General features: G+C 43.5%; 1 protein-coding gene across 1 annotated transcript in view; it reads left to right on the top strand.

The window, feature by feature from the left end:
• The first annotated feature begins 571 nt into the window (after positions 1-571).
• PDXK (pyridoxal kinase) overlaps positions 572-11,058 on the top strand; it is a 45,120-nt gene continuing 34,633 nt past the window's right edge. The window contains exon 1 of the mRNA XM_021540016.2: positions 572-715. Coding sequence (XP_021395691.1) covers positions 629-715 — 87 coding nt within the window. The 5' untranslated portion in view covers positions 572-628. The remainder of the gene's footprint in view (positions 716-11,058) is intronic.

Here is an 11,058-nt window from a genome sequence, read left to right as displayed (position 1 = left end):
AGCAGCAGGACAGGAAGCAAGGGGAAGAAACTGATGGTCAGAACTTCACTGTGCAGTGACCGAGCACTGGGACAGACATCCCGGAGAGAGTATGGGACATATTCCAGAGTCACAACCCTGTGCCATGTGCTCTGGGTTGAGCAGGGAGGCTGGACCTGGTGGGTCCCTTCCAGCCTGAACCATGCCGCGACTCCCGCAGCGCCGGGGCGCGGCGCACGCCGCTCCCGCCGCCTCCGAGCCGCGGGCCGGGCCGGGCCGGGCCGTGCCGGGCCGGGCCGGGCTCGGCGCCGTTGGCCGCGCCGGGCGGGGCGGCCGCGGGAGGCGTGCCCGCGTGGCGGCGGTGGGTGCGCGGGGGCGGCGGGGCTGCCCGCGGGTGGGCGGCAGCCGCGTCCCCCTGCGCCGCACACAGCGCCGGGCAGCTGCGGCCATCGGGAGCCGGCCATTGGGAGCACGCCGCCGCCCGCCTCCCGGCCGCCTCCCGGGCGCCTCCCGGGCGCCTCCCGGGCGCCTCCCGGGCGCCTCCCGGGCGCGGGGGTGTGTGACGGGCGGGCCGGGCGAGCGCGTCACCCGCGCTCCGCCCCCCGCTCCTGATCCCGGCCCGGCGCGGGCAGGCGCGCGCGGCGCAGCCATGGAGCCGGAGTGCCGGGTGCTCTCCATCCAGAGCCACGTCGTCCGCGGCTACGTGGGCAACAAGGCGGCCACCTTCCCCCTGCAGGTGAGCGGCCGCGGATCTCCTCCTCCTCCTCCTTCTCCTCCTTCTTCTCTTCCTCCGCCGCTGTTCCCTGCGGGGCGGGCGGTGTGACGGCAGCGCTGCCCGGGCGAGCTCCGGCGCCCAAGCGGCTCCTGCCAAGCCTGGTTAAAGCAAGGGCACGGCGGGGGATGCCCGCAAGGGCGCCCTCCCGCCCGGCCCGGTGCCGGCGGCGGTGCCCGTCCCGCGGCTCCGCGCACCCCGCGGCCGCGCCTCCCGGCGGCTCCGCGCCGCTCCCGTTAGCGCCGCTCCTCCCGGGGCGGTGCACGGCGAGCCGGGGTGCTGCCCGTGGGTTTGCTCGGCTCCGCTGCCGCCAGCAGGCGCATCCAGCCGGGGCTCCTGCCTCTGAAGGAAGGGTCATGGCCGTGTCCCGTGCCGGGGACGGCGGTGTCCTTGTGCTGGCAGCCAGCTGGACCCCGCCTGCCCCTGGGGGCGATGCCCCAGCCCGGATGGTCTGGGGAAGCTCTAGTGGGGTTAGGGGCCACTTAATGCGTGTGCAAGGCACGGCCAGAGAAGCTGTCTGACATGGCCCGGGGCTCCAGGGTGTAATTGGATCTTGGCCTTCGTGGCTGTCGTGTTGTTTGCTTGGATCTCGCCGGTGGTGGGAAAACATGGAGCGAACCTTTGCACATCGCAGTGTTGGCTCTTGTTGGGGGGTCTGTATCCCAAAAGGGTAATTTGGGGCCTGCCCATCAGGAGGTCTTTGTGCCTTTACACACGCGTGTCTGTATGGAGCTCTCTAAGAACCTCATTACCAGTACACGTTGTGGTGTGACGTTGGTTGTCTTGGTGTGTGCTTAAAAATGGTGTAACTCGTTTGATTAGACAGGAGAGATGATGTACTCTGATACATGATGCAGGTGAGGTCAGGCCTGCAGCAAGCCACTTCACACCCCCATGTCACCATCCAGTTATAATGTAACCAAGTCTCTTGAAAATTAATGGATGGTGAAGGGTTATGTATGTGTGTAATACCAGTATTGTGGAAAAATACCAGTATGTAGAGCTCCAGGCCAAAAAGGTGGTCATGAACTGCAGGCCACCTGTGCTTCCTCTCCTAACAAAATTATCTCAAAATTTTACTTCTCCCTTTAATTTCTGTGTAGCAGAAGAGAACGCAGTAGTACTTATTCCAGAAATCTCCAGTCTCTTAAACTGTTCTCTCTCTCCATTCTAATTATCTGTCAAAGGTTTTCTTTACTTGTCTGTAGCTTAACCTTTTTGTGACATGTGAGCTGTGTAACTTGGCAAATGGGTTCCTGGAAAGTGTTTTTATTGGCTATGATGGTATAAAATACTACTGGCATTAAAAAAAAAACCCTGTTGATGGTATAGCTGGGTTTTGTTCAGGAAGCGGTTGCACTCACACTGTGTAATATTCCTCAGTGTATAGTGTAACAAGTAGTTTCTGGAGTGGGAGGAAAAGAAATTTACTTGGGGAGCAGCCAAACTCCTGCCATTAGTGGCTGCACTTGCAAATCCTATGTAGGCAGCCCTTAGTGAAATTGTGCTTGTTGGAAAGTTACCTAAACCCTTGTTTTGCTAGAACATCAGATGGGGCAAGGTGCCCCAAAGTGAAACTTCACTTTTTTTTATGAAAAGAATTACAAATCTAAGTCTTTCTCTTATATTGTTTGTATATAGCCATGAAAATGATAACCTGTATCTGTTCTGGAGGATGGGTGCAAGTCTGGAATGCTTTTATTTTTATTTCCCATTCTCCTTTTTTTACTTTAGTTTTCTGAACCAGTTAAGTGAGGCTCCCTTTGGAGCTCATCAGCATTGAGTTTGCAAGGCAGGGTGTACATAGATATGTGTGTGTGTGTGTGTGTGTGTGTGTGTGTGTGCTTGTGAGGTTTGATGGGCTGAAATCCTGATGCAACAGTTCAGGAATCTGCATTTGGACAGCAGCATCCAAATAGAAAACTTGGCATGGTTTCACCTGCTCTTTGCAGACTTATCCAAAAACCATCACTTGTGTTTGCATGACCTGATCTTTGGTGCAAATCTGTGACATTAGTATCAAAGCAATCTGCACAGAAGAGAATTCTTTAAGATCTTTTTTTTTTTAATCAGTTAGTTGCATTTTGTCAGGCTTCCACTAGAGTAAAAGCTCAAGTATTTAAAATGTAGGTATGTGGGACAACCTCCTCTGTGGAGTGTGTTGTAAACGCTTTCTGTATGGCAAACACAGCAAAACAGAGTTAGATCATATATTAGAGCAGTTATAATAATGGAAATAATAGAGTTAAGGGAGAAATATTAGAACTCTTTACATCATTTCAGATTAAAATACATTTAAGTAATTAGACAGTCTAGATTAGCTAATAGGTCATAGAGGAAATGTGCACCTGGGTTTGCCAGAGAGTGAACTGCCCTCAGCTCTGCTTTGAGTTCTGCCTTGTTAAGAGTTTAAATAGTTTCTACTTCCATGATCTTACTATCTCTTTAAAAAGTTCTGCAGGTATTCTGAATTTTTTTTTTAGAATAGTCTTAAGTTATTCCACAGCTGTGTATTCTGAGCTTTCAGTATCAGGAAGAGGTTCAGGATTGTTCAGCATTTCAGGGAGTAAGAGCAGTAGGGTGTACATTAACTTGGAGAGTTGCCATTGGGAGTCAGATAAGTTGCTTTAAAACACAAAAAAAAAGTTTCTAAGTTTCTGAATGTTTCTAATGTTGATTAAGATTTATCATAGTTTTTATTATTGTCACTATGACATTCAACTTCACTTTTATTGTATGTGGCTTTTGTTTCCTTAGGGATATCTCTTACCTGTTAATTTTAAGTATAATTTCATCTTGCCCTTCCTGCCCCACCTTTTAGGTATGCAGAATGTGGCAATAAGTAAAGGGAGCAGAACTGGCAGGTAGAGAGTTACAGTCCTTCTCAAACCACAGAGAATCCAGAAGGACAAGGTGATTTCTCCTCTGCAGAGGTGCTTCATTCTGACCAACAGGAAAACTTTGGTAGGCAGAGGAATTTAAGATTCATATACTGCACCCATCATAAAAGCAGCTTTTGGGAATCAGTGTGTCAGTGTGTGTGCTCAGTTCCTGGGACCTCCATGAGCTTCTAAGAAAGACTTTTGAAAGTATAAAGAAGGAGTATGAGAAAATCCTATCCAGTTTTACCTGGATAATGGACATTTGCATTTGGTTGCCACTGGAATAGTTCATACCCCTGTCTGCAAACCAAAAAATACTGATCTTTGTGTATGTCTCAGTAGCAGTGATGGTTTGGGGTGGTTTTGTTTGTTTGTTTGTTTTGTCTGCTTAACACTCATAGAATTTGAGAAAATCATGCCTTTGTTTTGAGTATTTAATTCCTGACTTCCTTTTATATCTGCTTACCTTAAAGAGGGAGCTAAAAGCTGAGAAAAACACCATTAATTATTTGTATCTGGGGAATGAAATTGTCTGTCCTAAACTGTAGAAACATAAACAGTTTATACAATACAGGATTAAATGGCCTTTTGAAATCTATTCAGTTATTTTATTTTCCTTTTAACTTTTTCCCTCCTGCTAAATGGAGATAGTTGTACAGATATTCAAAAGGACTGATGATTCTCAGACTAATTCTCAGTAATTCTCCTTTGGAAAGAAATAGTAAGTCTACATTTTTAGCTCCTTCTTAATTGTAGAAAAGATGGGAAAGCAACTTTGGTCAGCACAGGTGGTAATTTCTTTGATATTTACAGATAGTCTTGAACTGTTTTGTCCAGTATATGCTGAGACCAAAACCAGTATCAGTAGATCTTTGCTAAGTATCTACTGCCTTAAGTTTAAGATTTTTTTCTTTTTTTTTTTTTGTTTTTTTTTTGTTTTTTTGAAAAGTATAGTCAAATGGCTTAAAGATTGTGTGGAAAGATAAAGTGCAGCTCTTATTTAAGATTACTTTTTCTTTTTCAAACCCTGCTATTGTGTTAATAGTATGAGTCAGAAGAAGGATGAATCAATCAAAAGTCTTTACAGAGTAACAATAAGAAATGTTTTTACTGGGTAGCCGTTATTTCTGTTACAGATCAAAGGCTGAAAAAACCTGAACGTTAAACAAAAAATAAATACAAAGATGAAAGAATTCATTTGGTCTTTGTAGTACCCAAAGATTGTCCAAAAATGCGTATCTGAAACATCATACTGCTCTAGAACCATACTTCAAATGAAGCTTGTGGAAGCATGCTTTTTCCCCCTGACTTTGTTCTTTTAAGAAAGGTAGATAAAGGGTAAATTAATTAAAGAAAATTCAACCCAAGAGATAAAAAAATTGACAACCCCTCTGGGGTGGCTTGTTCAAAGCTGTGTAAAGAGCATTTGCTTCTTAGGTGGATGTCAGCACAAGCAGCTGCACAGTGAGGCCCTGAAAAAGATTTGTAATCAAAAAAGTCCAAGCAAGGTGGCTCCCCCCACCTGGCAGTGTGGATTTCTGGAGAAAGACTTTACCAGACCTTTCCAGAAGTGCTTTTCCAGATGAACTCAGCTCAGGTGCACTTGAGAGAACCTTGAACCTCTGTGAAGATGGCAGGAGAGGGACTTTCCACCTGCATGGTAAACTGGGAGGGAAGCCAAGTGGGACAGGACTGGGAGGGGATAAGAAAGTAGATTATTACTCAAAAGACAACAAGAACAAGGGGTGTCTGTGTTAATTTTACTTCCTGACATTGCTTTGAGATAGATTAGCCTGAAGCTGCTGGGGTCTCACTTTTACCTAACAATAGGAGTTTATGTTTGTGCAGAGCTCTAGACAAAGAGACCTCAATTTTCTCTTTGTACTCCTAATGGAATCTTTTCAGCGGCTAATGCAAAATAATCAGCTTGAAAAATTAGAGTAATTTCAACCTGCCTAAAAGAAGTGCAGCAGGGGCTGCAGATGTGCTGGGGACTCTGATGAGCAGAGAGTGGGACTGACTGAACCATCCTCATCCAGGGCCAGGTCTGTGTGCTTGTGTGTTTCTGACTGTTCCTGCAAGTCACTCAGTAGTGGCAGCTTGTTAAACAAGCTTTTGTCATGAAAATACAGAAATGTATAACACAGCTGTAAAGCTGCAAAAAGCATTTTAAGGTGTGTTATTAGTTATTTTGCAGTGTGCGTATGGGGCCAGTTGACCAGTTGGCATTTTAAATTTTTCAACATGATGGTGATAAGTATTTACAGTGATTGATTATTCTGATAATTTGCTGACTTTTTCGTAGTAAATTGTGGAAGTTTGAACCATGCAGATGCATATGCTGGTATTTCACACAATAGTTACACTGGAGTGTGCGTAGTGAACAAATAGTTTTTGACAGAAATGTAATCCTTTCATCTGTCTCAACACAGCAAAGGGAAAGGATGAAGGAGGATCCCATTTGGTGCCTACAAATACATGCAAATATTTGACTTGAGAGGAAGCAAAAATACTTTACCCTGATTCACCCACTGTCTTTAGAAAAAAAAATTGAGCTGTCAAGAAATTGCAAATCTTATTAAAAGACTGGAAAACCTTGCCTAGAGGTGGATTTGCACTGTTTGTGTGGGGAGTATAATGTACTCAGAGACTCAGTAGCAAGTGTTTACTTGCTTAAGGCATTTTTATATTAGGAATGGCCTTATTTTCTGTCTTTAAGTCTTAGAGGTTGTTATTTTTTAAATTTTTAGAGTATTTGATGTCTTATTTCTGCCCCATATTAAATCTCCAGATGAGATAATATTTTTATGTGTATAAACAAACAGGGACAGATAACAGAGGGAGAGTGATCAGGTTTCTGGGGAAAGAAAAAAAGGCTCCAAGTTAAAGTTTTCATGTTAAAATGTATGGAAGTGTATTAAAAACAAAAGTATAGTTTGAAATAATAAAATGAGTTTTTAATTATATGTATACATGTGAAATGTACAAAGGTACACTTGAGAAAAACAAAAGACATACAAAGTTACTGATAGCTCTCTAAAATATTATTTTAAGTAAATTGTTGTCTTTTACTATTCACTTTTTCTATTTCTATCCAAAAAATGATGGTCACTTCTCCTTGAAAAGCATATTTAGTCATTTTAGATAAGGGATACAGCATTATCCATGGCTGACTGAACACATACCAGGCAGGTATTTTTAGCTTCTTTAGGCTGAATGGATGCAAGTGGAAGTTCCACTTCAGTTGCTCGTGTTGTATGGAAAACAGGCTGGAGTTGGTGAGGCAAGGTTAATGTGAAGAGCTGGACATTAGTCTTGGGACATAAAATGTCCATTCTTCTGAAATTACTATATGCAGTAGAGTGTTCAGCTGCATAGTAATGTGTACAGAGGAGAATATATATATATATATGATGAGCATAATGTTTGAAACATGCCAGGAATGTCTGTGCTGATAGATAACATGAGCCCCAGGAGAAGCCAGACCAGTTCATCATCCTGTGGCTTGGCAGCAGAGGGGTGACTTATCATAGCCAAAAAATTATTGCTGTGCTGAACTACCTGAAATTTTTCAAGCCTTTGTTCAGGACTCGTATTTGTCATGCTAATTCATCCGTGACACCTCCCAGCTCCAGTTCCCTTAACATCTGGAACAATTATCCATAGGGCAGGAGAGAGGACTGAGATACTAAAACCTCTTCTGTGGTTCATTTAAAAACAAAACAAACTTCTCTTCACCCTCTGTCATCCTTTGTAAATTTTAAGCATATGGAGTAGTTTGGCTGAGTAGAAATCCTTGCATGGTGATTTAACTTTGCTGTCTTGGGAATGCAAAGCACTTCTTGCCAGCTGGATGTGTGGGATTGAGGAGGTGCTGGAGCACACTCTGGAAAATGGAAAGTCTCTCCCCTGTGGCTGAACAAAAGCTGGAGGGCTGATCCTGATCTGTGGGTTCAGTCACTCCCAAAACCAGCAGTAAATGGTTTTCTTGACCTGCAGAACTCTTCCAGTCTCGCCACAACCTTTCTCCTTCTCCCCACTGTGGGGTCCACTCATATTTTACCTCTCAGAACAGGATTGGCATGGAAATCTCCAGCAAGGATGGCACAGCTATCAATGACATTAACAAGCTGAAGGGAGAAATCCATGACAGTCTTTGAGAACAGTGCTCATTGGAAGCATCTAAAGAAGTTGGTCTATCTTATCAGAATGCAACAACATTTTTTCTCTAAACTTCCTTGGGCAGATTGCTAGCCAATAAAGCTAAGGGTGTTATCTTTCATACTCCCCTTATTTTTAACTTTTTAAAAGTAATTTGGGTTTTTTTTTCCCTAAATTTTACCATGTTTATAGGTACTCAACATGGTAATTCTGTCTCCATCTTCTCTAAGGGGAAAGAAAAAGAAAATGAGTTACAGCAGAAAAAAATTGTTGGCTAAATTCTCAAAATTTTATACTGTTTTGCAGAATTTTACATTGTAGCTTATGGTCATGTATTTAGTAAAGTCTAACCTAAATCTAGAAAAAAAAAAAATTTTACAAATCTGTGTACCTTACAAATCTGTGTATTTTATGACTTTTTTTGGATGGTGAGTACTACTGCTCAGGGTTACACTGAAGGAAAACTCTTTTTCTATCCATCTTCACTGTGGTTACTTCCATTTTTCTGGCAGGATACAGCCCCTGGCTCACAGGGATGAGCACCACACTACCTGTGAGAAACCATCAACGCAACTCTGAGCATTTCATTTCATTAAAATGAAAACATAAGTTTTTTAAAAAAACCAGCTGTTTTGTTCTCACTGTAGTTAATGGAAGTAACAGTGTGCCTCTGCCCATTCATACAACCACCAAACAAATCCACAACAAGCTAGTGTTTAAATTTGAGAAGTGTTTCAATTTGAGGATATTGGCACCTGTCTGCTAGGGTTTATTGAAATCTGCTGGTTTCAGTAGAGAAGCCAATTGAGAAATGCTTTCTCTGGCCTTACTGCTGCCAGCTGGTTTTTCCACCTGCACTATTTTGTGTCCACTTCAATGCTCCAAGGAAAGTCATTTTGTGAGGCCATGTGGTAAACTGCTCTGAGGAGCCATCCAGGTTATAAATGACTTGGCAAAAATGGAAAAAAAGAAGGTGAGGGTTTATTTAGTGAGCCAATTTCCTGATCCAATTTCCAAATGTAGCCCCACAGACAGCTCTTTTGGTATAGCTGAGGTGCCAGGGCAGGAGCCCCAGGCTCCTGCACCTGCTGTCTGCTGAAGGAAACATTTTCCAGAGTGTTCTTCTTTAAGGCATCTTATTGTTCTGAAGCAAGTGGTGAGACATCCACTCTCTTCTAGCATCATTCTTCCTGTGTGTGGCCTTGGTCTAATCTTAGTATAATGTGGCACCTCCTTCAGGGAGCTGTTTCCTGCTCTGTTTCTTCAAGTATCTCTTACCATGCAATTTAATGTCTAAACCTTTGGTAGGAGAGTGGGATCCATTCATAGTCTACCTAAGGAGTCCACAAAAAGAATGTGCTGGATAAAACAAATCTCTCTGGTAGGAATAACTCCACCTTAGACGTACAAAATGTGCTTGCCCACACCTTGCTGATGGACTGGTGGCTAACCAAAATATGAATAACAGGACTAAAAATAAGGTAAAAAATCAGAGGAAAAGAATGTGCTGTGGGATCCTCCTCCACCATTTCATTCATAAAAATAAAAGAGAATTCCCACGCCTGTTGAACCTGTTGCTGCTGTCTGTGTCTGCCTCTCCTTATCAGTGTTTGCAAACCTCCTCGTGTAGCACTGCAGGATTCCAGCTGGCAGGAGTTTGCAGTGACAGTATGGTGTTTTTGTCAAATTACATCCAAGTGTAGTAGGAAGCAGCATGAAGATGATGAATCTGAAATCTGCAGTAAACCTATTTCTCCATCTGAAATCAGCATCTGAAGTCGCTGTTGCTCAACAGTAAAGAAAGTTTTTCTTGGGTGGAAGGCAGGCAGAGACCCCCAGCATCACCTCATTCTGCTATTTTTATGTTTGTCCTTTAATGAGAAGAATGAAGGTGAAAACAACAGAAACAAGTTTTTCTCCTTGTCTTTCATTGGCCTTAACCTTTTTAAATGGATGTCTTGCAGATCCATCACTTAACACCACTCCAGATGTCAGCAATGGCCTCCTGCCCATAGAAAGGTCAAGTGAGCAGCTCTACCACAAATCTTTTGACCCTGCAGTCGTCTCAATCCCAAACTAGAGCTGTTGTGATGCAGGGAGTAGTGCTGAGGAGGGTGTGTGTGTCTTGCAGGCACAAGAGGCTGTTTTGAGTAGCCTATGGAAATGGTAATGTTGTAGAACAAGGAATTTCTTAATGCTGAATAAAAAGGCTGAAGGGAATTTTGATAAAGGGATTTATTTTATGTCATCTGAGTATCTTGCATTTAACAGTTAGTAGTGCATGCCAGTCAGTCTGTCCAGGTGCAAAGAAAGATTAGTGATATTGTGGTATTTGCTCTGAAGTGTTCTCGTGTCTCCAGGATTTCTTTGGAAAGGCATCTTCAAGGCATTACTGGATAATCTTGAATTTGGCCTAATTACCATTCAGATTGCAGTTGCATTGCAAGCCTTTTCAGAAAAATCAAGAAATTATTTGAGAACAGATTCACTGCAGTCTTAGGCTGTTCTAGTCTTTTCAGTTGGTCATGATATTACAGCTGGATGAGCCCATCAGCAAATTCTCAGTGAGTACCAATTTTGCCAGAGCTCTGTGACAAAAATTGTAGACAAAAATTGTGACAGAAGAGAGAGGATTTGTTTTCTGTTCCAGAAGTGTCCTCTGTGATGTCCAATGCTGCACTCAGCCTGTAAATCTTGAAAATGGGTATGCAGTTGATCACAGGTAAAAAAGGGGCATCACTGGAGACACAAGCCCTGTTCCAGTGCCCAACCACACTCTGGGGGAAGAACCCTTTCCTAATATCCAACCTCAACCTGCCCTGACACAGCTTCAGGCAATTCCCTCAGGTCCTGTCACTGTCACCACAGAGCAGAGGTCAGTGCCTGCCCCTCAGTTTTCTCCATTTTTCCCAATCCCTTCACAAAGCTTCCCCTCCAGACCCTTCACCATCTTCATAGCCCTCCTTTGGCTGCTTTCTAATAGTTTAATATCCTTCTCCATTATGGTGCATTTTTCTCAAGGTCATCTGTTGTATATTTTTACTGTCTGTTTTGTAATTGTCTATTTATAACCTCAGAATTCGAAGTGATCTGTTCATCAATCACCAATAATATGTCCAGCATCCCTGTCCCCAGTTTATTTGCTCTAGTATTTTTATTCTGGCACAATATCCCCGATATCCTAATTATTTTTTTTTGCAGTGCCTTGTCAAATGCTGCACTAAAATACAACTATATTATAGGTACAGAATTCTCTTTAGATAC

The sequence above is a fragment of the Lonchura striata genome, chromosome 2 (genome assembly GCF_046129695.1).
Source record: "Lonchura striata isolate bLonStr1 chromosome 2, bLonStr1.mat, whole genome shotgun sequence".
Taxonomy (NCBI): domain Eukaryota; kingdom Metazoa; phylum Chordata; class Aves; order Passeriformes; family Estrildidae; genus Lonchura; species Lonchura striata.
The sequence above is the reverse complement of the archived record's forward strand: the minus strand, read 5'-3'. Positions and strand labels throughout refer to the sequence as shown.